At 35.1% G+C, this 25,779-nt stretch overlaps 1 protein-coding gene across 4 annotated transcripts in view; it reads right to left on the bottom strand.

The window, feature by feature from the left end:
- Positions 1-25,779, bottom strand: part of COP1 (COP1 E3 ubiquitin ligase) — a 244,292-nt gene that overhangs the window by 94,947 nt on the left and 123,566 nt on the right. For all 4 annotated transcript variants that reach the window (XM_044267354.1, XM_044267355.1, XM_044267357.1 and 1 more), the window contains exons 12-14: positions 15,975-16,118; positions 13,781-13,889; positions 13,263-13,344 (exon numbers count right to left, since the gene is read on the bottom strand). In XM_044267354.1, the coding sequence (XP_044123289.1) occupies positions 13,263-13,344; positions 13,781-13,889; positions 15,975-16,118 (335 nt within the window). The remainder of the gene's footprint in view (positions 1-13,262; positions 13,345-13,780; positions 13,890-15,974; positions 16,119-25,779) is intronic.

The following is a 25,779-nucleotide window of genomic DNA, read 5'->3' as shown; positions in this document are numbered from 1 at the left end:
CTCTTGGGTCTTGGGGTGGTGAGTTCAAGCCCCACATTAGACATGGAGCCTACTTTTTAAAAAAATGGTGTGTATTTTTCTCAAGTATCATGGGTTGGAAGATGAATCATATAGTCATCCCACTGCTACACAAACATGCATGCACAAATACACTTTCATATTTATTCACATATCTCAGAATACAAATGCCATTTGTAAAGTACCTGGAAGCAGTTCTTGATTTGTCTTTCAATTAAGAATTCCATGGTTTTAGAATTTTATGCCAGAACTCAAGTTATATGATTTAAGTGTGTCTAAAGTAATGTTATAGAATTACTTAGCTAAACTTTATTTTGTTTTAATATTTGGTATTTGGTCCAGTCCAGCGGTATATACTGAGATTTGTAAAGATTAAAGAAAAACTGATCAGAGAAGGTCAGATCTCAGAGCAGAAATAGAAAGTGAGCTGTTGTTTTTGTAAGGTATCAAAAATGCCTTCATAGACAACAGAATACACATATAAAACAGATTTTCAAGGTATTGGTTATACTCCTGGTTACACATCAGAATTAATAATGAACATTAACCATAACAAGAACAAAAATCTTCCTATCCATCTTTTCAATGGGTATCAATGTCCTGGCACCCAATGTCCTGTCCTGGACAATACCCAGTTGGGGTCCAGGTACTGGTATTTGTTTAAAAGCTTTTTGGGTGATTCCAATGTGCATTTGGGTTGAAAACCAGTATTAAGATGAAGGCATAGTAAAATTTAAGAATCTTTTTAGGAATACTAGTATGGCGATCTGTAAATGGGAGTTAAAAAAAAAAAGTAAAAATGGTTCCAACTATTACTTCTATAAAATGGTATTTTCTAAGAATAGAAATTTTCTGGGTGAATGGGTTAATTTATCTTTTACAAGTGGAATTCATAGAAAGTTTCTTTAAATATGTAGACCCCAAATAAAAGTTAACCGTTAAAAAAGTTACTTACAACCTAATCAATCTATTAGTCTCCTAAGAGAAAAATAAGACACTCAATATTAAAATAAAAGAATAAGAGTTTTAAATAGCAATATCTGTCTTGTTTTCATGTTATTTTCTAATAGGAACCATGTGTTATTCCAGTCAACATACAACTGTCCCAGCAATTAAGATATACAATCTGGGGGCGCCTGGGTGGCTCAGTGGGTTAAGCCGCTGCCTTCGGCTCAGGTCATGATCTCAGGGTCCTGGGATCGAGTCCCGCATCGGGCTCTCTGCTCAGCAGGGAGCCTGCTTCCCTCTCTCTCTCTCTCTCTGCCTGCCTCTCTGCCTACTTGTGATCTCTCTCTGTCAAATAAATAAATTAAAAAAAAAAAAGATATACAATCTGAGATGAAATGGCTAGCTATAATTAAAAGTCCACATGTCAAATACAGCATTTATAGATCAGAATACCAAGTGGTAGAGCTGTACTCTCAAAAAATAGCAAGCCAAAGTTAATCCACAGCAAATATTTATGGAGTACCTACTAGCCCCATAATCCCAATACTAATCACTAAGAACCTTTATAAATAAGGTTTATCCATCAGTATTTTATAACAATTCAAAATAAGTAAGCATAGGAATGAACTAGAACAAAATGACAGTTAAATTAGAAGGTCTTTTGTTAATTTCATGCTAATTTTCTCAATGTTAATGTAATCATTAACATTTTAAAAATAAGTCACAATGGTAAGCACTATTGATTATAATTTACAATATAAAGGATACTAGATTACATAGAATTCGATATATCTGTCTGAGCTTAAACAATAACCAGAGTTTAAAGATATACTAAATATAAACAACATAATAAGAAAAATATATAAAGAATACACTCTATTAAACAAAATAGGTGTTGTGAGTTAAACCACATTCCCCAAAAAGCTATGTTATAGTCTTAATCCCAGGTACATCTGAGTGTCACCTAATTTGTAAATAGGGTCTTTGCAGATATAGTCAAGTTAAGATGAAGTCATATTGGATGGATTAGGATGACCCTAAATCCAAAGAATGGTTTCTTGATAAAAAGAGGGAGGGTTGGGTAAAGAGGTACAAATAAAAAAGGCCATGTATTGAAAAAGGCAGAAATTAGATGCAATTACAAGTCAAGAAATATCCAGGATTAGTACTAGCCACCAAAACTGGGAAGGCAGCAAAGAAAGTATTCCTCCTTAGAACCTTCAGAGAGAGCATGGCCTCACCAACACCTTGATTCTAGGCTTCTCGCCTCTAGTATGGTGAGAAAATAAATTTCTATTGTGGAAACCAAACAGTTTATGATAATGCTGCTATGGGATTCCTAGGAAACTACTAGAACAGATATGATGAAATATCCCAAGATGACATCATAGATAAAAGGTAAAATAGTAAAGTGTAGAAGAAATCAACAAAAAGTTTGGAAGAAAATGTCTGAAACAAATATAAATGAGACGGTCCTCAAAAGAAGAAGAACATATATAAATCAGTAATAATATGCCTACTGTTAAGGAATGACACTAAAAATTTCATTAAAAATCAATAAATATATAATTTTATATTTAATGTGAAAACCATCTTTTGTTAAGAAAAAGTAAAAGTAAATTCAAACTAAAATACCAACCTCAAGGTGAGGAGCTAATTAAGGCAATTAAACTTAATTGCACTTAATTAAACTTAATTGCACTTAATGGCACTTCTGTATATATAGCCTCCTATGAACTTCAGTTAAAAACAAAAACAAAAACAAAAGAGTGACTGTTGGGAAAACCATGTTGCAATGTAAGAAGCTAGAAATAAAAACAAACTTGTTCTGAATACTATCTAGCTGGCTTTAGAAAATGAACTTGTTACTTAAGTCCCATTACAAAATACTAAATTTGGGGGGCGCCTGGGTGGATCAATCAGTTAAGCTTCTACCTTCGGCTCAGGTCATGATCCTGGGATCCTGGGATCCTGGAATCCTAGGATCGAGCCCTGTGTTGGGATCCCTTCTCAGTGGGAAGTCTGCTTCTCTCTCTCCCTCCTGCTCTCTTTCCCTCTCTCAAATAAATAAATAAAATCTTTTTTTAAAAAATACTACATTTTTTAAAACCCAACTACTGTAGAAGATGGTTATGATCCATTAATGGTTATCATCCATTAATTTGTAAAATCGGAGTTAAACAGTCTCTACGTTTTTATTCAATTATTATTTTTTCCAAAAATAAAACACACTGAGTATCTATAATAACAGCACCAATTACAATATGCAGTATATATACGTTTTAGAGCTTCTCAGACAGGGCCCATTGCACGTCTATTTGCACCAAAACATCCTAAAAAGGAAATTATTATTTAAAGAAAAAAAAAAAAAAAAGAAACACAGGTGTTTGACACCATAAAAAAGCCTGTCTTTAGTTCAATTATGAATACACTTGATATCTGATACTCTTGGACCCACTTCTAAACTACTGCCTAGATGCTACAGAAAACAGAGTGAGTAAAATGGGATAGTGAAAATGCTGTTTCACTAGAAACTACAGAAAACCCGAGGGACATACGTACTATCTTATAAATCAATAAAAACAAATATGAAAAGAAGCCTGGGTGGCTCAGTTGGTTAAGCATCTGCTTTGGCTCAGGTCATCATCCCAGGATCCTGGGATGGAGTCCCACGTTGGGCTCAGGGAGTCTGCTCCTCCCTCGGCCTACTGCTCTGCCCCCCTCCCGTTTCATGCTCTCGGTCTCTCTCTCTCCCCCTCTCAAATAAATAAAATCTATTTTAAAAATACGAAAGACAGGGGCGCCTGGGTGGCTCAGTCAGTTAAGCATCTGCCCTCAGCTCAGGCTGATCTCAGGGTCCTGAAATCCAGTCCCGCATCAGGCTCCCCGCCCACCAGGGAGTTGGTCTACTACTCCCTCTGCCTCTCTGCCTGCTGCTCCCTGTGCTTGCCACTCTCTCTCTCTCTCAAATAAATAAATAAAATCAATCTTAAAAAAATATGAATGATAAAGCACAAAGATGTTCACTTTGACACTACTGATTTACCAAGTTTTTCTTTTAAACTTGATCAAACAGAGAAAACACACCTTGTTGTACTAGTTAGCTGTTGTTGCACACCAAATTGCTCCAAAACTTAACTTAAAACAACAAAATTTACTGTCATATGGGTCAGCAATCTCCGAGCAGCCTAGCTGGACAGTCTTGGCTGAGTCTCAAGGCCCAGAGAGGTTGCCATTCAGCTGAGCTAGAGGACACAGTGCAAACTCAACATGGCTCCTGGCATGAGGAGGCAGTTCCCCACCATTTGAGTTTTTGGGTTTTTTTTTAATATTTTATTGATTTATTTGAGAGAGAGCAAAAGCAGGGAGAGCGCAGAGGGAGAGAGGAAGAAGCACACACACCCTGCTGAGCAGGGAACCCAACAAAGGGCTCGATCCCAGAACTCTGGGATCATGACCTAAGCCTAAAGCAGACACTTAACTAACTAAGCCACCCAAGCGCCCCGTTATTTGGGCTTATGACAATACTCTTAGCTTCTCCACACTGAACCAAATATAAAGAGAGAATGATGAAGACAGAGGCTGCAGTGTTTTATATCAACTATTTTCAGAAGTGACATACCTTCAAGTCTATAATATTTTACCAAGCACAAAGACTGGAAAAATGGGGAGGAAAGTCTGAGAATACTAGGAGACAGATCACAGGGGCCACCTGGAAGGCCATCTAACATAAGCCTTTTAAATTAACTTGGATATTGGAGATATTACATTTTGTAAAGTTATAACTTATAGGAACGATAACTGACTCAAGTTATAAATTAGAGGAAAGATAACTATTATCTTAATGCTATTTATTATGCTGCAATTCATTTTTTAGTCCTTTGATAAAAAAGAAGTGTTTCATTCAGATCCATTAACTAAAATTAATTTTTTAAACTTGTCAAGATTTCAAATTTATCACTTTGACATTAATGTATGCAGCTATGAAAATCTGGAATGAATAAGAACCTATAACTACTGCTGTTCTAAAGCCTAAATATTCTTCAAATTCATATTTGGGGATAAAAAAATTTGAAAGAATGTGATTATTCTAATTCAAAAGCAAGGTTATTTACTGCAAATGATTCTTAGTTCGTGTATTTGAAAAGGAAAATATATTTTTTTGTGAAGAAGTTATAAACTGATTCTTAAAATTCTTTCCTGATTACCTTGCAACACAGAAATGCTACATCTATTAGCCTGCTATATTCATGTTTAACACCCAAGTATGTACATATATATTTGAAAGTAAACTATTTCTTAAATACATGGCATTAAATAAAATAAATAAATAACAGCATGAATACAAAAACTTCATTTTTAAGGACTTAGTATTATGGATTGAAAAAACAATATCAACTAATAACTATTAAAAATTTAATAAATAAAAATATAAAATGTTAAAAAATAAAATATATAAAATGCTAAATATGTAAAATACATTATGTGTGGTAAATGTGTAAATGCTAAATGTGTAAAATACATTAAAAGCAATGTAAAGCATTCTTATTATAAATTACCACAAAAGCAGTATTTTACAAGCAATATTTGTAAGTAGAAATCACCAAAACAGTCACAAGAGTGATAATTTACTAACACTAAAAATTTTTAAGATGGGCGTAAATGCCTTTGGGACTCAGTACCAACCAAGACAAAGTAAGCCCACTATAGCCAATCTCTCTATGAGGTTACTCTGAGGACAATGTAAAAAACAAAAGCAAAAAGCAAATGTCTGAGGAATCCATAAAGTAAGGAAAAGGAGTCATTATGAGAAGGACATTCAAAAGTTAAAAGAAGTAACCAGTGCAGGAGGGTAAAAGTACCATTTTTCTCCCTCTTTTTTACCCATGGCAAGCCAAAATCAGCACCTCAATAAGCAAAAACTGAGGATAATCCCTGTGTTTCTGACCATAAGACTGGAAAAAGGCATTCCTGCAAGCCAGAGGATTGAGGGTCTTTTTTTTTTTTTTTTTTTTTTTCCCATTTGTTTTATTCTTCTCTCTCAACAATCCCCTGGGTGGGCTTCCATCACAGAGTTACAGCAGTATGACAAGCTAATATTCCCACAGAAACTCCATCTCTGTGGTCATAAAAAGGAGTAACTCATCTATAGAGAAATCTCAACTTTCTTGACAAAGCCTCAGGAAAAAAGGGAAACAAAGAATATGGGAGAAACTGGGAAAAGCAAGCACTGGAGAAGGAGATCCAGTATTCTGTGTATGAACAGGACTAAGTCTTTAGTTACTTACAAGTTCTGTATGTTTAAGATGGACATAAAGAAGCATCACAAAGGCTTTGTGCATTGAACTATAATTGAAAAGACAATGCAGTTTCCAGATTAACTTCTGACTGGCATATGCATGAGACAAACCAATGTAGCACAGCATAGGCTTTGAAAACCGCTCTGACAATGGAACTATCATTGACAAAGAAAGCAACACAGAACATATAGTCACTATCTAAACTGCTGAACAACTGCTTGAAAACAACATAAAACTAAACAAAACAAAGAACATTATCCAGAAAATCTGAACAGGACCAGAGTCTTAAATAATATTCAAAATGCCTAACATACAACTCACCAATTACTGAATATATAAAAACCCAGGAAAACGTGAAGAATTTTCAAAGAAAGATACCATCAACAAAAATCAATCCTAAAATCTAGCTGTTGGGATTATTAAACAGATTTTAAAGCAACTACTGTAACTGTGCTCCATGGAGTAAAGGTAAACACATTTAAAGCTAATGGAGAGAGAGAAATATTCAGTAGAAATATAGGAACTATAAAATAAGAATCAAATGAAATTTAGAAAAAAAATACAGTAATTTACATAAGAGATTTACTGGACTGAATCAATACCAAAATGAAAGTAAAAAGATAAAGGAGCCAGTGATGTAAAAGAACAGAAATTACTTAATGTAAAAAAGAGAAAAAATATTAAAATAAAAATAAAATAAAAAGAACAGTGACTGTGACTGAGGGGCATATAAGACAAAAATGAAAGGTCTAACACTCATGTAATCTCAGAGGAAAGGAAAAAGGGATCACTGCTTTGATGAATATCTAAAAAGTAGATTCAGAAGAAAGAATATTAATAGGGATAAAGAATTATATTATATATTGATAAAAGGGTCAATTCATGAAGACAACAATTCTAAATGCTTAAGACCCTAACAAAACAGCTTCAAAAAACCAAGCAAACAAAAGAAGAAGCAAAACATCCCCTCCTGGCTGAAAGGAGAAATGAAATCAGATTTCAACACACCTATTTCATAATCAGTAGAACAAGGAGACAAGACAAAAACAGCAAAGATACAGAAAACCAAAAAGATACTATCAATAAGCTTGATCTAATTGACCCAGAATACTCCCCTGGAGAACACTGGAGAACTCTTCAATACACTTGGAATATTTACCAAGGCAGATCATATTTTGGACCATAAAACAAATCATAACAAATATGAAAGAATTAAAGCCATATAAAACATGTTCTCCAACTAGAATTAAGCTATAAATCTTAAGCAAACTAAACAAGAGAGTCACAAGAAAAATTACGTGTGCTTTTAAAAGTTAATGAACAAACAGATATATTATATGAAAATTTGAGGGGTCAGCTCAAGTGGTGCTTAAAGGGAAAGATTCTTTATCTAACGATAACCTGGAAATATTTACATTGGAAAAGATAAAAGGCTCAAATCAATGACATACACTTCAACCTTAATAAAACAGAGAAACAGAATCAAACCCAAAGAAAAAAAAATACGTTAATGTGGGGGGAAAAAAGCTAATGAACAAACATTAATGAAACTACAAATAGAAAACAAGCAAAATTAAATAAATAAATAAATAAAAATAAAATCAAGGGCTAGATATTTGAAAAAGATTATTAAAATTGATAAACTTAATGCCACACTGACCTAAATATATAAATAACAGATAATGAAAGACAGGACACAAAATATCAATTCCAGAAAGGTACAGACCACCAAAGCTCACTCAAGAAGAAAGAGATGAACTGAATAGTTCTAAATTTACTAAAGAAATTAAATTCTTCTGCCACAGGTTAAAAGGTATACCACAGAGAACAGTCAATGGTACAGTAATAGCACTGTACAGTGACAGCAGCTACCCTTATGGTAAGCACAATATAACATAGAGAGCTGCTGAATCACTATGTTGTACGCCTGTCAACTACACGTCAATTTAAAAAATAAATTATTAATTAAAAACTTCACACAAAGAAAATTCCAGGCTCAGAAAGCTTCAGTTACAAGTTATATCAAAGATTTATGAACAGGGACGCCTGGGTGGCGCAGTTGGTTAAATGACTGCCTCCGGCTCAGGGCGTGATCCTGGAGTCCCGGGATCGAGTCCCACATCAGGCTCCCAGCTCCATGGGGAGTCTGCTTCGCTCTCTGACCTTCTCCTCACTCATTCTCTCTCTCACTGTCTCTCTCTCTCAAATAAATAAAATAAAATCTTAAAAAAAAAAAATTAAAAAAAAAAAAAGATTTATGAACAAAACAACAATTCTAAACAATCACTTCCATCTATACCCCCAAAACAAGACAAATCATTTTATTAGGCCAGCATTACCCTGATATGAAAGTCACAAAAAGAATTACAAGAACAGAAAAATAAAAGCCAATACTCCTCATGAATATAGATGCAAAAATCCCTTAAAAAAATAAATCAGCAAACCAAACATGCTAATACAGAAAAGAGATAATACATGATGGCAAAGATGGGTTTTGTCCCATCTTGGCTACTTTAAGATGTGAAAAGAGATCATTATAGTTCATGATAGTAACAAACAAACAAACAAAAATAAAATCATTTCAACAGATACCGAAAAATGATATAATTCAACATCCATTCATGATAAATATTCTTGGCAAACAAGGAAAAAGACCTGACAAAAACATGTCCAGTGAAAGTCTAATCTAAGCGGCGCCTGGGTGGCCTAGTGGGTTAGAGCCTCTGTCTTCTCCTCAGGTCATGATCCTGGGATCGAGCCCCTCATCAGGCTCTCTGCTCAGCGGGGAGCCTGCTTCCCCCGCTCTCTCTCTGCCTGCCTCTCTGCCTACTTGTGATCTCTGTCAGTCAGGTAAATAAATAAAATCTTTTTAAAAAACCAAAAAACTACCTTCCTATAAACTAGTAAAACATGAATGAGTATTAATGTTTTAAACACCATTTTCAATAGCACAAACTCTTTAGTTGTAATAATGTACAGAATCTATATGGTGAAAACTATAAAAGTATTAAAAAATTTTTCTTAACACTACATTTGGTAGATATAAACTGTGTTCATGGAGGGGCACCTGGGTGCTTCAGTCAGTTAAGGATCTGCCTTCGGTTCAGGTCATGATCCCAGGGTCCTAGAATCGAGCCCCATGTTGGGCTCCCTGCTGAGTGGGGAGCCTGCTTCTCCCTCTCCCTCCACAGCTCCCCCTGCTTGTGCTCTGTCAAATCAATAAATAAAATCTTTTTTTTTTTTTAAGATACTATTTATTGATTTGACAGAGGCAGCAAGAGAGGGAACACAAGCAGGGGAGTGGGAGAAGGGGAAGCAAGCTTCACAATGAGCAGGGAGACCGACGTGGGGCTCAATCCCAGAAACATGGGATCTTGACCAGAGCTGAAGGCAGACAGATGCCTAAAGACTGAGCAACCAAGGTGCCCCAATAAATAAAACCATTAACAAAAATGTTCATGGAATAGAAACCTCAATTTTTTTGAAAATTTTATTTATTTATTTGACAGGGAGAGAGAATACAAGCAGGCAGAGCAGCAGGCAGAGGGAGTGGGAGAAGCAGGTTTCCCACAGAGCAGGAAGACCAATGAAGGGCTCAATCCCAGGACCCTGGGATCATGACCTGAGCCGAAGGCAGACACTTAACCAATGAGTCACCCAGGCCCCAAAATCTCAACTTTTATAGTATCAATTTTCCCCCAAATGATCTAGAGATTCAATACTATCTTAATAAAAATCTCAGCAGGATCTTCCATAAGTACTGGCAACCTGATTCTAGAATGTATATGGAAGCACAGAGGAAGTCCAGGGCTAAAATCATTTTCAAGAACGTAGATGTAAGACTCATACTACTAGACTTCAAGAATTACTGTAAAACCACAAATCAAGACAATGGGTTATAGAAAAAGAAGAAATACATAGATCAATGTAGAATCTGAAAAATACATATCCCTCAATCAGAATGGACAGAATCAGCATGGAGAAATCAGTAAGGACACAGCTGAACTGAAAATATCATCAATCAAATGAATATAAATGATATCGACAGACTCTTTATCTAACGAGAATATACATTCTTCTCAAACTCAAATGAGATATTCCCCAAGACAGACCACATTCTGGACTATAAACAGACTGTAACAAATTTAAAATAGGAGAAATTAAATAATGTATCTCTTAGACTTCAATGACATTAAACTAGAAGTCAGTAACAGAAAGACAGCTAGAAAATTCCAAAATGCCTAGAGATTAAACCACACACTTCCAAATAATATATAAGTCAAATAAGAAATCTCAAAAACAATTTTAAATATTTTCAAATAAAGGAAAATTAAAATAAAACTAAAAACTTGTGGGATACAACACTTAAAGGGACATTTATAACATTAAATGCATATATTAGCAAAGAGAAAAGATCTATAATCAATAACCCAAGCTTTTAATTTAAGAAACTAGAAAAAGAAGAGCAAATTAAATCCAAAGTTAGCAGAAGAAAAGAAATAATAAAATAAAATCCACCTAAAATTCATATGGGATCTTAGCAGACCCTACATAGCCAAAACAATCTTGAAAAAAAGAAAAAAGATGGAGGAGTCACACTTCCTGATTTCTAAACAAAGCTATACAACAGTGCAATCATGGCATAAGGAAAAACAGACCAACCAACAGCAAAGACTCCAGAAGTAAAGCCTTGAAGGCATAATCAAATGATTTTTGACAAGGGTGCCAAGATCTTTCAATAAGGAAAAGACAATCTTTTTAACAAGTGGTGCTAGGAAAAATGGATATTCACATGTGAAAGAATGAAGTCAGAACTTTACACCATATACAAAAGTTAACTCAAAATGGATCAAAGACACGTAAGAGCTAAAACTATAACCCTCTTAGAAGAAAACAAAGGGCAAAAATCTTCATTACACTGAACCTAGTGTAATGAATGACTCCTTGGATAGGATGGCATAGGCAACAAAAGAAAATGAGACGATTGGGACTTCACCAATATGAAAAAATTTCGTGCATAAAAACACACTATCAATAAATCAGGTATCTGATTAAGGGAATTAATATCCAGAGAACTCCTACAATTCAACAGCAAAAAAAACAAACAAAAAGCTAATTAAAAATGGGCATAGGACTTGAATTAACATTTCTCTGAAGAAGACATACAAATGAGCAATAAGCACACAAAAAGATACTTAGCACATCACTATCATTTAGGGAAATGCAAAGCAAAACCACAATAAGATACCACGTTACATTATTAAAGTTATTAGTATTAATGAAGGAAGGAAGGAAGGAAATAACATGTTGGTGAACGTATGGAGAAAATGAAATAGTTAGGCATTGCTGGTGGAAATGTAAAATGGTACAGCCACTATGGAAAAGAGAATGATGGTTCCTCAAAAAAGTAAACATGTAAGTACCATATGATCCAGCAATTCCATTTCTGAGTATATACCCAGAACTAAAACCAAGACATGAAAAAATATTTTGTCACTCATGTTCATAGCAGCATTATACACAAGAGCCCAACAGGTAGAAGTAACCCAAATGTCTATCCATCAATGAATGAACGGATAAACAAAATGTAATGCATTCATACAAGAGGTTATAATTTAGCGTTGTAAAAGAAATTCTGATGCATGCTGTAAGATGGATGAACCTTGAAGACTTTATGTTAAATGAAATAAGGCAACTGCAAATGGACATTATATGATTCCCCTCATATGAGATAGTTTTAAGTACCAGTTTCATAAAGGCAGAAAGTAGAAACATGACTGCAAAGGGCTGGCAAAGGGGAAATGGGGAGTTACATTTAATGGGTACAGTTTCAGTTTGTGATATGAAAAAAGTTCTATGGATTGATTGTAGTGAAAACTGCACAGCAGTATGAATGTACTTAATGCCACAGAACAGTACACTCAAAATGGTTAAAATGGTTAACTTTATGTTATGTACATTTTAATACAATTTAACATGAATAAATAACTTTAAAAATCCCTTTCTACTTCTTTCTTCTTAAATTGTTTTGAATGGCTTTTATTTTCCAGAGGAAGACTCTGACCAGTCACCACCTTTGAATAAATATTAATCTTCAGTACAAAATTACAAGTATTCAACTCAATAAAAGCTATCCCCATATACTATGAGAAAAAACATTTCACATTAGTGAAACTTTGTATCCCTACATACAAAGATCGACTGTCATATGCTGCTCTAAATAATTTAGAATTCAAGAATAATTTGTTAAAACAATCAAGAAGAAAGGTATTTCAATTTAAAAATACTATGGGTAAAGAACTTGCTACTTTTTGATGTTTGGGGGAGAAAGTCCAGTCATGTTCACTTTCCACTTACAGAATAGGGCATGCACTATCATTATGAAATAGACTTTTCAACACTAGAGCTATCTTTGCCTAACTAATCACTAGTCTGGAGGGTACAGGTAGAAAAGAATGGCGAAAAAAATTAAGGCCATTAACTTTAAAATAAGAGAAATCTGTTAACAGGGTTTTATAAATCTAATGGTGGAAAGAACTAGGACAAAACAGTAAGGATAACTGAAAAACATGAATAATAAACAGGGATATATAAGAAAAAACAGAAGAGATCAATTACATTGGCAAATGTAGAAGTTTCCCTTGAAAATTGATAAACTTCACTGAAAAACTTTAGTATACACTAGAAATTGAATATAATTTAAAAGAGAGATAGGTCTAAATATTTCAGCAAAAAAAGTTTATTGATGTTATATATAAAGAAATTGGTTATAAATATGTCACCATATGACATGAATTCAGAAAATATTATTATAATGAAGATATATATTAATTTTTTCACTCAAAAGATATAAAGATTGTAGCATGTACATTATTTTTAGAATAATAATCACAGAGGATTGCTATGATTTTTAATAAATATCTGCATCTCTGCTAATAAAAGGAATTAAGTTGGGGGTAAGGGCATGAGGAAAAGCAGAAGAGATTCAAATAGTACCTTTTGCATCATCAGAACCAGAAGCCAAGAGTTTAGGATCCATCAAATTAAAGTCAACACTCCAACACCTTTTCTCATGCTCCTGGATATAGAAGAAAGACAAAGTAGTCTTAGACAAAATATAGATCTTAAAATAAAAAAAGAAAAAGCCTGATACTAATTTATGGCTCTGGTGAGAGGGAGAGAGAACAGGCCATGAAAACAAATGAGATGTGAAGTAATTCCCAAACTTTTTATATATACATATTTTATTGCTTTTGGAAATCCATTTGACACATTGTACAAATGCAAAACAAGTCTGAAGTGATGCTTCAGAAAAGCATTATCTCCTATTACAGAGGGATTAAAAATGCTAGAAGCTTTAAACTTGTAATGAAAGGCATTATTTGCTATTATATAGGTATAAAAAAAATGCCAAATAGTGGCTTAAAATTTGTAATTATAAACTTGTAACTGTAACTATAATTATGAAGTAAAAACGTGATTCTGAAAAACAAACGACTAGTACTCTAATTTACCTGATAGACCTTTGACCTCTGTCCTGTAAATCCATCCCATAGGATGACGGTGCCTTCATAATCACTGCTGGCTAACAGATTCTTATGGTAACTACTCCAACTGATACAGCTGAAAGAAAGACATACAGTTAAGCCTTATTTTATGTAGAAATAAGTAACAATGAATACGAAGAATTTTGAAGTGTGCAGAAAGATTAGAACACTTCAAATCATCTACATGATTTCATATCATTAATCAGCCCACAACACAGCTGGGACAAAATGTATCAAATAACTGCCAAGTTTTTGGATTGAACTACCAAATAACAACCCTTACCACTATTCACTCTGATCACCAGCCAAAAGATGGACATGAGCCTAAAGCCACCAATGGCCATCTTTCATACATGAGGAGAGCATTTCTGTGAGTGAAAACAGAGGCCAACAGAGCACAAAGCATGCCATGGCACAATGACAGAGGCCAGATCAAATTGTGTAAGCCCCTGGATCAAGTTGAGCTGAATCATATAAGCTAATAAACTAATTTGAATTGGGTTTCTGTTTATATCCAAAAAAAAAAAAAACAAAAAAACCCTAATATAAGCTTATTACTGAATATAACATTTACAATTAAGCTTTTAACATCTTACGGTTTCAGCTATTCTCAAGCGCTCCAAAACTAAGAATCCAACATCTAAAAATGTATGCTTTCAGTGAGACACATACAGGAATCATGTATAAAACTAATGTGTATTAAGGATAAAAGCCACTCAGTAAAGCAATTAACCTAGATGACTTCAAAGCACATGAAAACAATAGTCTTTTACTCTCTACTGGCTGTATTTATGTTAAACTTCAGAGACTGTTAAGAGTTCATTTGCATGTTTACATATATTTACTGGATTTCTAGGAGAAGTTAGATGGATAGTTAAAAGAGCTAAATTCTGGAGTTAGATAGACTTGAACTCAAATCCCAGATCTTCCACTTACTAGCTGTGGTTCTCAGTAATCTAGGTCACTTTCACAACTGGTGTGCTCCAAATTAGTTTCAGGCATTCTTACACATTGGTCCTGTCAATCTTAATCCCATAGCTTTCAGCCTTGAAAAGCTTCTTCCGTTTACTCCAACATGCCATGAACTATTGCCATATTTTTACATGTATCAAACAGTAAAGATGTATTCCCTAATCCATACTGTCATTACAGTAACATTTATATTTACATTCTTGATAATGGCCAAGTATTATGCTGAGTGCATTGCACGGATTGATTTAAAGTAAAGTCCTATGAAGGGGGAGCCTGGGTGCCTCAGATTTTAACAGGGCAAGATTCTATACAGACTGCATTAGAACCAGACTACGTATGTCATTCATTCAGGTAAAAAAGATTATAAGGATAACTGGAAAATGTTCAAAGTTCTAAATAAATTTATTATTAGATCATTTCCTTGTACTCCATTTTAAGCCAGTGCCAATGAAAACAGCTCAGGAAGCTTGTTTTAACAATGCAGATTCTAAGATGTCCCTAAGATTTGGGGGAGACAGATCTGATCTAATTTCTAGTTTCTGCATTTTAACAGTATTCCAGATTTGAAAAGCATTCATTATGAATTTTAACCCTTACTATATAAAACTTAAATATTAGGCCCTCAATGAAAAGCAGCAGAATGTTCTTATAAAAAGAATTCTTTACAGACACTGAGGAAGGTATGTGCTATGGTGAGTGCTGTGAAGTATGTAAACCTGGCGATTCACAGACCTGTACCCCTGGGGCTAATAATACATTATATGTTAATAAAAAATAAAAAAAATTTTAAAAAGAATTCTTAAATTATAAACAATTATAAAATTTGGAGACATGCACATGCTAGGGGGAAAATTCCTGACTTTCAGACACTATTTATAAGCTACAGTAATTCTTTATTCAATACCGCATGGAAGTCAATTACAACAAAAATTTTTATTTGATTGAGTGATTAAGTGAACAAAGAGAAGACTTTCATTTGTCAAATAGAAAAACAATGACTAGTAACCCCCACAGGGAAAAAGCAACCAATATCTGTAAGATTCTAAAGTATCCTTTGTATACAATTAGTGTTTACCATGAGTGAATAAACAGTCTCACAGAAAGATAAATTAACAAACTCATATGAATCACAGATATTAAAGGTTATACACACATTGCATTATGTCAAAAAAAAAAAATATCTAAGTACCTGATTTTGGAATTGCAGGTCATTTCATTTTCAGGGTAATGAATATCCACCGCATCCTGAATGACTGTGCCATATTCATAAACTTTAATTTTCTTTGTAACCCCAGCAATTGCAAAATAGTCACAATCCCGGTCAAATTCAATACTATGGAAAAAAGTGAGTATTTGGTTAGTAAGACTATTTGCCTATCCCTGTGACATTTACAGTGACAACATTCCAGAGGTTTTTTTTTTCTATTTCTAAAGTCATTGTGTCTACAAGAATAAGAGATCTACTTGAAATGCCCTCAAATTGTATTAGGCTCTATATCCAGATAAAGTCATTACCAAGACATATCAAATTACAAATGGTAGAGAACCGCAAATAGCTACCGAATTTTGCTTACAGACAGTAATTTTGTTCCTTGAAACTTGATGTTTTTAATTCAACTTCAGTAACCATATTACAACTTACCCAACTATAAAGGCTAACAAGTTAAATTATAAAAGTAGCAAGGAATGACTTAATGGTTTGGTATATTAAAAATTATGTCAAAAGAGAATTACCAAATAATCATTTCATAAATTCTATCTTCCTTCTACCATTTTGTGAAGATGACAGAATTTCACAGTACTTAATGTTATTTTAATAAATAAATTAGTACACAAACTGAATTACTGATGCAATAAAAGGGTGATGACAAAGGTATAAAATACATATAAAAATAGAATAGTTAACTTTTCGTTATGTTTTCCTAAACACATTTCTAACCTCACAAAGATGATTTGACTTATGAACCCCTAATACAGTTTCCTTATGCCAAGAAACAAGGGAAAAACTAAAAATCTCCCTCTTTTTAGAGTTACTTAGGGAAATCACTCCTCTTACTGACTTCTTATACAAGTTCCAAAACAAGATACTTCAAAGCAAAGCAGACCTTATTTGCCTTTATAGAACTTAAGTTGGAACCTCAACAAAGTTGTTATATAACCAGCAAGAAATTTAGGTAACCTAATGGAAGAGTGAAATGAATCATCACATATGTTAGCTCTCAATGAGCTAAGCATCTTTTCTAGAACCTTAGCCATAAGGCTAGAGAATACATAAGAATTTTCACTGATCTATAATTAATTACACAAGAGGAACAGCTAACATTCGCTGACCACTAAGCATAACCTCTGCATGTATTAACTCACTTAATTCCCATAATAACCCTATAAGTATCGTCTTTATCCATATTTTATACATGTGAAAACCAAGTATTAGAGTTGAAGTAATTTGCCTAAAGTTAGTCAGCTTGTAAGTGGCTAAGATGGTATGTTGGTACTCTACATATATCAAGCATTCATTAAATGCATATAAATACCTACATGGCATACTTTACTTTTGGGGTTACCTGTGATATCCTTTTACAGAACAGTTAATTATTAGTTAATAATTTAGTTAAAAGCTTGCTAAGCTAATGATGATAAGTAAAAGAAATAGGTACACAGTAAGAAAACTGCACAGACACATAATGAGATGGTCACTTTTCATTACAGCTTTAAATCCTCCCTCAATTTTATAACATTTAAATTTCATTAAATGTTATTGATGCTAGCACAAATCAGTAAATATTCCCTCCAATAAAATAGGACTATGTGGCAATGCAATGAATTTATTTCTACAACTACAACTGAACTGCTGACTCAGCTGTTATCTGCTCTTTGGATTCAAATGCAGCATAATTATATTCATGGCAACCATCCATCTATCCCAATTCAATTTATACCCATCGGCTAATGCCACTGAGGGAGAAATATTACTGTGTCTGACTAAGAACAGTTATCAGAACTGAAATCCTACCCTTACGAGGTTTGGGCATGGCTCAGACTTCAAGGAAGAACTAGTTAAATTATCCCTAAATACTTTTACTCCACCTACAAACATACATGGCTAATAAACTGACAGCATTCTAGTCCTGTACAAGTTAATAGGCCATTTCCACCCTATCAGGTTTTAAGAAAAAAGTTTAAACACTAGCTTATTAAAGTAACAGCCCAAGACAATGCAGGGAGAAAATTCCCATATAAATAAAAATGCTGTCAGGCAGCGCCTGGGTGGCTCAGTGGGTTAAGCCGCTGCCTTCAGCTCAGGACATGATCCAGGAGTCCTGGGATCGAGGCCCACATCAGGCTCTCTGCTCAGCAAGGAGCCTGCTTCCCCCTCTCTCTCTGCCTGCCTCTCTGCCTACTTGTGATCTCTCTCTCTGTCAAGTAAATAAATAAAATCTTAAAAAAAAAAAAAAAAAAAAGAACGTTGTCAAAAGAATTGATTTGATAATGTAGATAAATCAATAAGTTTACTTCTTTGTTGCTACCCTGTTACTCAAGATAGCTTTCTTTTTTCAACAAAGGTTATCATTTAGCTGCATTAGCTCATTCTTAGCTCATACTAAAAACTAACCTTTTGGGGGCACCTGGGTGGTGCAGTTGGTTAAGTGTCTGACTCCTGGTCATGATCTCAAGGTCATAAGACCCAGCCCTGCATCAGGCTCCATGCTCAGTGGGGAGTCTGCTTGAGATTCTCTCTCCCCCTCTCCCTCCCATTCATTCTCTCTCTCTCTCTAAAAATAAATCAATAAATAAATCTTGTTTTAAAAATTAACTTTTTTAAAACTTCATTATTATTTTCTTATGTTCTGGTTATGTTTTCTTCTTAAATGTTGGGAGTATCAATACAGTACCCTTTTTTAATACTCTGGGACGTGTACTTTTTTGTAATTTAAAAACAACAAAATTCTAATAAAAATACTGATCAAAAAGTATAAAGAGTAATATTTCTCATAAATTTTGGAAAAAGGGAGATAAACAGCTGCCTTTAAAAAAAAAAAAAATCCAAGTACTTCCACACATCACTGACATTTAAGTACTTCCAAACACCAAATCAATTACTCCCAATCTTTTGACGGATTTAATCATAACTGATCATAAACATAAACATAACTAGATTTTAAAGAGCTATCAAGGAACAATTCAAATGAATAGTGGTACAACTCAAACGAACAGTGTGGTTTTTAGGTACAGAGAGCTTTTCAGAGCTATTCCAAAACGGATGGCCTCATATTTCAAAATACAATATTTTAGCTACTATAATTATGAAATCTAGTAACACAAAAATAATTCAACAATGTCTAGTTAAGCTGAAACAAAAGCAAAATAAAAAATAAACAGATTGAAACATACTTGCTTGTGCAATTACATTTTAAAAAATTTGTAATAAGTTCTGCTTTTTCACAAAATTCATTTCTGCTATCCACTGTCACTAATTTTTCAATTTTACTTGTTTTTTCAATTTTATTTGTTTATTTGAGAGGGAGCATGAGAGAGAGAAAGCAATCAGGAACAGGGGAGGGGTGAAGGGAGAAGCAGACCCCCTGCCAAGCAGGGAGCCCAACGTTGGACTCAATCCCAAGACCCCAGGATCACAACCTGAGCCGAAAGAAGACACTTAACTGCCTGAGCCACGCAGGTGCCACCAGTAATTTTTTTTTTTTAAGATTTTATTTACTTGAGAGAGAGAACACAAGAGGGGTGAGGGGCAGAGGGAGAAGCTGACTCCCCTGCTGAGCAGAGGGCCCGATATGCGACTCAATCCCGGGACTCTGGGATCATGACCTGAGCCGAAGGCAGTTGCTTAACCAACTGAGCCACCGAGGTGCCCTTATTCTTTCTTTTTTTTTTTTTAAAGATTTTATTTATTTATTTGACACAGAGAGAGAGATCACTAGTAGGCAGAGAGGCAGGCAGAGAGAGGGGGGGAAGCAGGCTCCCCTTTAAGCAAAGAGCCCGATGCAGGGCTCGATCCCAGAACCCTAAGATCATGACCTGAGCTGGGCCACCGAGTTCTTAAAGCAAGTAGTTTATGAAAGTTCAGTGCAATGATAAATTCCATTTCACAGAATTTTTTTAAATTTCAAAATACACAAACATTTGCTTCAAAAAATAATACTAAGGGGGACTTGTTTTATTTTACACTTGGAAATAAACAGCATTTTTCTTTCACAGTTGGAATGTTTTGTTTTTAAAAAGTGATTTATTTAAACAGTTGTAAAAGGTTACTCAGCTGTAGGAAACTGGCTACAGTCTTTGTCAAAAGGGCCATCAGCCAAGTTATCAAGCATCAAGGGAACAGACCATACAGGAAAGGTGATTAACTCATCCCTCTAATACAGTGTGGCACGAGGCAATGCAAAGATGGCAATAACCCAACAAGAGAATCCGTGCTCGCACTGTGTCATACTGATTTTGCAATTATAAAACTAGTATTAACGAAGTGGATTAATATCCCTGAACACCAGAATCCTACTTATCAAAAGAAAATGTAAGTGGAATTTAGTGGTCTAATTCATCACCAAGACAGTGTACCTCAAGAGAGAGAGGCTGCTATAATTTCAAGGAAACAAAGAAATTGGCCATTTTAATAAAAAGGAATAGGCAGATCAAACACAGGTAAAGTAAATAAGAATTGATGTTATTCAACTGACTTTCTCCAAAAACAATCAATAATAATAGCTAAGCCTTCCATAACATACATAATACTCACTATGTATAAAGCACTGTATTAAGCGCTCACATAAAATATATTTACTCTTCAAATTTCCATTGATAGATAAGGAAGGTAAGTTATATTGATGTTAAGTAATTTGTCCCAACTTCACTAGATAATTCAAATTCAAGCAATCTGGTTCCAGAGTCTATGCTTTCAATCACTATGTAAAACTCCCATTTGGGGGCACCTGGTGGACTCGGTCATTGAGGCGTCTGACTCTTGATTTCAGCTCAGATCATGATCTTAGGATCCTGAGATTGAGCCCAATGTTAGGCTCTGTTCTCAGCAAGCAGTCTACTCCCCTCAAAGATTCTCTCCCTCTCTTTTGCCCCTCCCCCCTCAAATAAATCAGTCTTTAAAAAAAAAAAAACAAACTCCCATTTTAATGAGAATAAAAGAACTGGTCTTCAAAGACTACAAAGGCAGAGTAAACAAGAGTAATAACATAGAATAATTACACATACTTTATTATATACATGATAGTAATAAAATAATAATTCATCCTGTACAACAAGTTAAACATAGGCAGATAAAAAGAGTAAGATAGCCTCACAGGGTTTATAATTACTGGGAGAGATGATAATACAATAATAAGCAAATGCCAAATGATAGGAACAGAAGATGCTACAGAAATTCAAGAGTCACTGATTACTGAGGCCTACTGGAAGAAAGTGGATAGTGCATGAATATTCTTAGTCATCAAATATCCAATATGCCTGTTATGTGCCAAACACTGACCTAGCTGAAGGATGGAAAAATAAGATGTTAAAATATCAGAACACAATATTTGAGAAATTCACAGAAATATGAATTAGGCATGCATTAACACTAACCTGGACTATTGCAACAGCGTCTTTACCAAGTCTGCTACTCTTGACTTTCCTCTTTTCTAATCTATTTGAAGGACTGATAAAAAGGAAAATTTTCAAAAAAAAATAGCTCCTTCACATAATTCTGCTCATTTACCATGATGTAAAATCCATACTCCAACTATTACTGAAGATCCAGCACAACATGCCCTGAATCTTCTCTTCAAACTTCTTCTAAAAAGTATATGTATATAGACAATGGTTCAAAAATTACACAGAAAAAAGCAAGACCTTCCTTCCAACCTAGCCAACTAAGCACCTAATCGCCTTCCCTGGAGGCAACCAGTAATTTCAGCTCATGCACCCTACTAGCATTACCCTGTGCACAAACAAGCATCTATGTATTCATATTCTCCTATTTAATTAAACACATGGGATGAAATCATACAGGCTGATTTAGACCTTGCCCCCTCCACAGCATCTTGACAATCATTTCATCTTATTATATATTAGGGCTACCTGATTTTTTACCAATGGCTGTACAGAATTCAAACATATGGATGTATCATAAATCATTTAATCAGCTTACTAATGAGAACATTTACTTTCTCATCTTTCACTGTTAAACAATACTGCAATAAAATATCCTCTGTGTGTGTCTTCCTTTCACATATGCAAGAGTATCATTAAATATACCCAGAATATGAAGTGCTTGGTCAAAAATCACATGCATCTTAATACATTTAACTTTAAATTCAACATCACTATCTTCAAGTGGGGCCTTAACATTGCCTAGCTTCATGGTAAGTTTCCCTTGTACACACTCTTCTACTTGGGTAAAGACAGGTACGCAATTTCTTTATTCTTCTCAAATTTCCCATATCTCCTTCCTCATTATCAGCAGATCATTTTGTTCTCTGGTTTGGCAAAAATATAAAAAGAATAAGAAGATAATTTACAAAGGCTCCCACCACCACACTCTCCATTTACCAGAATATATATTCTGGATATATGCTGCCACCTCTCTTGTCACTCTGAGGAAGGATCAAATCTCCTATACCTGAATAATGCATCTACTTGTGCATTATATCTCATTTTTGCTTGCCTAATCCAGGATTGCTTCAATTCTCCTTCTCTTCTATCATTAATTTTTCTGTTCTCCTACATCTTTCACATAATCCTTTCAATGTTTTCTTCAAGTAAAACACAAAACAAAACATGTCTTAAAATCTTCATTCCAGGGGCGCCTGGGTGGCTCAGTGGGTTACGCCGCTGCCTTCGGCTCAGGTCATGATCTCAGGGTCCTGGGATCGAGTCCCACATCGGGCTCTCTGCTCAGCAAGGAGCCTGCTTCCCTCTCTCTCTCTCTCTCTCTCTGCCTGCCTCTCCATCTACTTGTGATCTCTCTCTGTCAAATAAATAAATAAAATCTTTAAAAAAAAAAATCTTCATTCCATTTTAGCTACCACCCTATTTCTTTCTTTTCTGATAGCAGAATTGTTGCAAAAGAGTTGTCCATACTCACTGGCTCCAATTCTTCTCTTCCCATTTGCTTTAACTCAATGGAACCAAGCTTTCATCTTCAACCCTAGAAATGCTCTATCAAGGTCAACACCGACCTTCAGGTTGCTAAATCTAATACTCAACTCTGAATTCTTATCTTACTTGAGTATCAGCAGTAGCTGATTTAGAGGACAGTTCCCTCCTCAAGAGAGATGATTCTTCCCGTACCTCACTAGCAGCTCCATCACAGTATATACTGAGAAGGAAGAAGACTTCCTTCTCCTGCCTCCACTTCCACATGCAAGTATCCCCCAGTACAAGTATCCTCAAGCTTCAGTTTTTTATCTCCCTGTACTTCTTTGGGGCTCTCATTTAGTCTTGTGACTTTAAACCTACACATTCATGACTATCAAATGTTTATTTCACATACCAGACCTCTCTCTTACTGGTTCATACCTACTTGACAGCTTCAACTTTAATCTAACAGTATTTTAATCTGTCCTAAATTGAGTTTCTAAATTCCCCAAGCATCTTCCTTATTTAATTAACTAACCCCATCCTTTTCAATTAACTTTAACAGCAAATCTTTCAGCTCAACCTTCAAAACGTAACAGAATCTAACCACTTCTCAACAGCTTACTGCCACCCCCTCATTCAAGCTACTAGGTTCCATACTGATAACCCGCTTCCATACTCGACCCTTAAAATCCACTTTTTAACAAGCCAAATCATCATTATTTTGGTCCAAAATTTCTTAAAGGCTTCCTACTCAACCTCATAAAAAAGCAGAGTGATTACAAAATATACAGGATTTGTCTCTTCCCCATCCCACCCCTGCTCCCCCTTCCTCCAATTAACTCTGGCATCGTGGCAAACTTAGGAAATTTCAAACCTATTCCTACCTCAAGGGACAATGCAACTGTCCAGGAAGGGGACAGTCAGCCCAACCTGCAACTGCTCTTCTGCCAAACACGCAGACATATTCCCTCACTGCCTTCAGGTACCAACTCAAACGACAGCTCTCACTAAGACCACTTGTCTACTCGATTTCAAACTGCAGCTCTCCACTCCACCGGCTACCTCCCTGCATTATCTCCCTCTGCTTTACTTTTCCCTATAAGACTTTTTAAACTTATATCCTGTATCTTCTTCTAATAGTTATCAAGTTTCATTTTTTTTTCATTCAGATAGTCATTCCATCTGGAATTTATTTTAAAATATGACATGGGGCGCCTGGGTGGCTCAGTGGGTTAAGCCGCTACCTTCAGCTCAGTTCATGATCTCAGGGTCCTGGGATCGAGCCCCGCATCAGACTCTCTGCTCAGCAGGGAGCCTGCTTCCTCCTCTCTCGCTGCCTGCCTCTCTGCCTGCTTGTGATCTCTGTCAAATAAATAAAATCTTTAAAAAAAGAAAAAAATATGACAGCAGATGAAGTGTATAAACCTGGTGATTCACAGACCTGTATCCCGTGGGCTAATAATACATTATATGTTTATTTAAAAATTTAAAAAATTGGGTGGCTCAGTTGGTTGGACGACTGCCTTCGGCTCAGGGCGTGATCCTGGAGTCCCGGGATCGAGTCCCACATCGGGCTCCCAGCTCCATGGGGAGTCTGCTTCGCTCTCTGACCTTCTCCTCGCTCATGCTCTCTCTCACTGTCTCTCTCTCTCTCAAATAAATAAATAAAATCTTAAAAAAAAAATAAAAATAAAAAATAAAAAAATAAAAAATAAATAAAAAATTATTTTAAAAAAATATGACAGCAGAGGGGCAACTAGGTGGCTCAGTCGGTTAAGCATCTGCCCTCAGCTTGGGTCATGATCTTGGGGTCTTGGGACAGGGCTTCATGTCAGGCTCCCTGCTCAGTGGGCAGTGCGTCTCCCTCTCCCTCTTCCCCTCCACCTGCTCGTGTGTGCACTCTCTGTCAAATAAATAAAATAGCTTAAAAATAATAATAAAATAAAATATGACAGCAGAGATACAAATTTCTTTTTCCAGACCATTACTTAGTTGCCCAATTTACTGAATAATTTTTTCACTTATTAGAAATGCAGTGTATAGGATATATACTAACTTCTTATAAGAATTTGAAATTATTGTAGACATTATCTGTTCTTTATTTGTACCAAAGTTTTAATTACTGATTCATCATAACATGTTGTGACATCTTGTAGGAATGAGTGCTCTTAAATTAATCTTTTTCTTCAGCATTTCCCTACATATTTTGCAACTACTCTTCAGTTTAGCATCAACTTATTTCCAAAAACAAACAAAATGTATCTTGGTAGTATTTTCTTTGCAATCATGTCAAATTTATACATTATTTAAGGAAAAAGTGAAATCTTGCAATGCTTAATCTCTCCCTCTAGGCTTATGTTAGATCTTTTTTTTTTTTTTTAAAGATTTTATTTATTTATTTGACAGAGAGAGATCACAAGTAGGCATAGAAGCAGGCAGAGAGAGAGAAAGGGAAGCAGGCTCCCCGCCGAGCAGAGAGCCCGATGCGGGACTCGATCCCAGGACCCCGAGATCATGACCCGAGCCGAAGGCAGCGGCTCAAATTCAAATTTTGTTTCTTCAGTATTTTAAAACTCTTTTAGATCCCCCACATTTCCAGTTAGGTTTATTATTCTGTTAGACAACTTTCCATACTTTTCCCATTGTAATTGTCCTGAGTAGTTTTTTCGGTCTCTTCTAGAATCAGTTCAAATCATTAACATTTCCTAGAAAATATTCTCTCTTGCATCCTAAATGTGATAAATATGAGCAGAGTCGTTTACTCCTACTTTTGTGTAATTATTTCCTCACTTTCCTTTCTTATTCTACAAACCTGCAGTTTTTCCTAGCTGTACTTCAATGGGTTCACTAACAATTTGCATCTCTTGTTTTAAGAAGCTCATTAACAAGTAACTCTGTTTTTAATA

This window comes from Neovison vison, chromosome 10 (genome assembly GCF_020171115.1).
Source record: "Neovison vison isolate M4711 chromosome 10, ASM_NN_V1, whole genome shotgun sequence".
NCBI classification, from domain to species: domain Eukaryota; kingdom Metazoa; phylum Chordata; class Mammalia; order Carnivora; family Mustelidae; genus Neogale; species Neogale vison.
The sequence above is the reverse complement of the archived record's forward strand: the minus strand, read 5'-3'. Positions and strand labels throughout refer to the sequence as shown.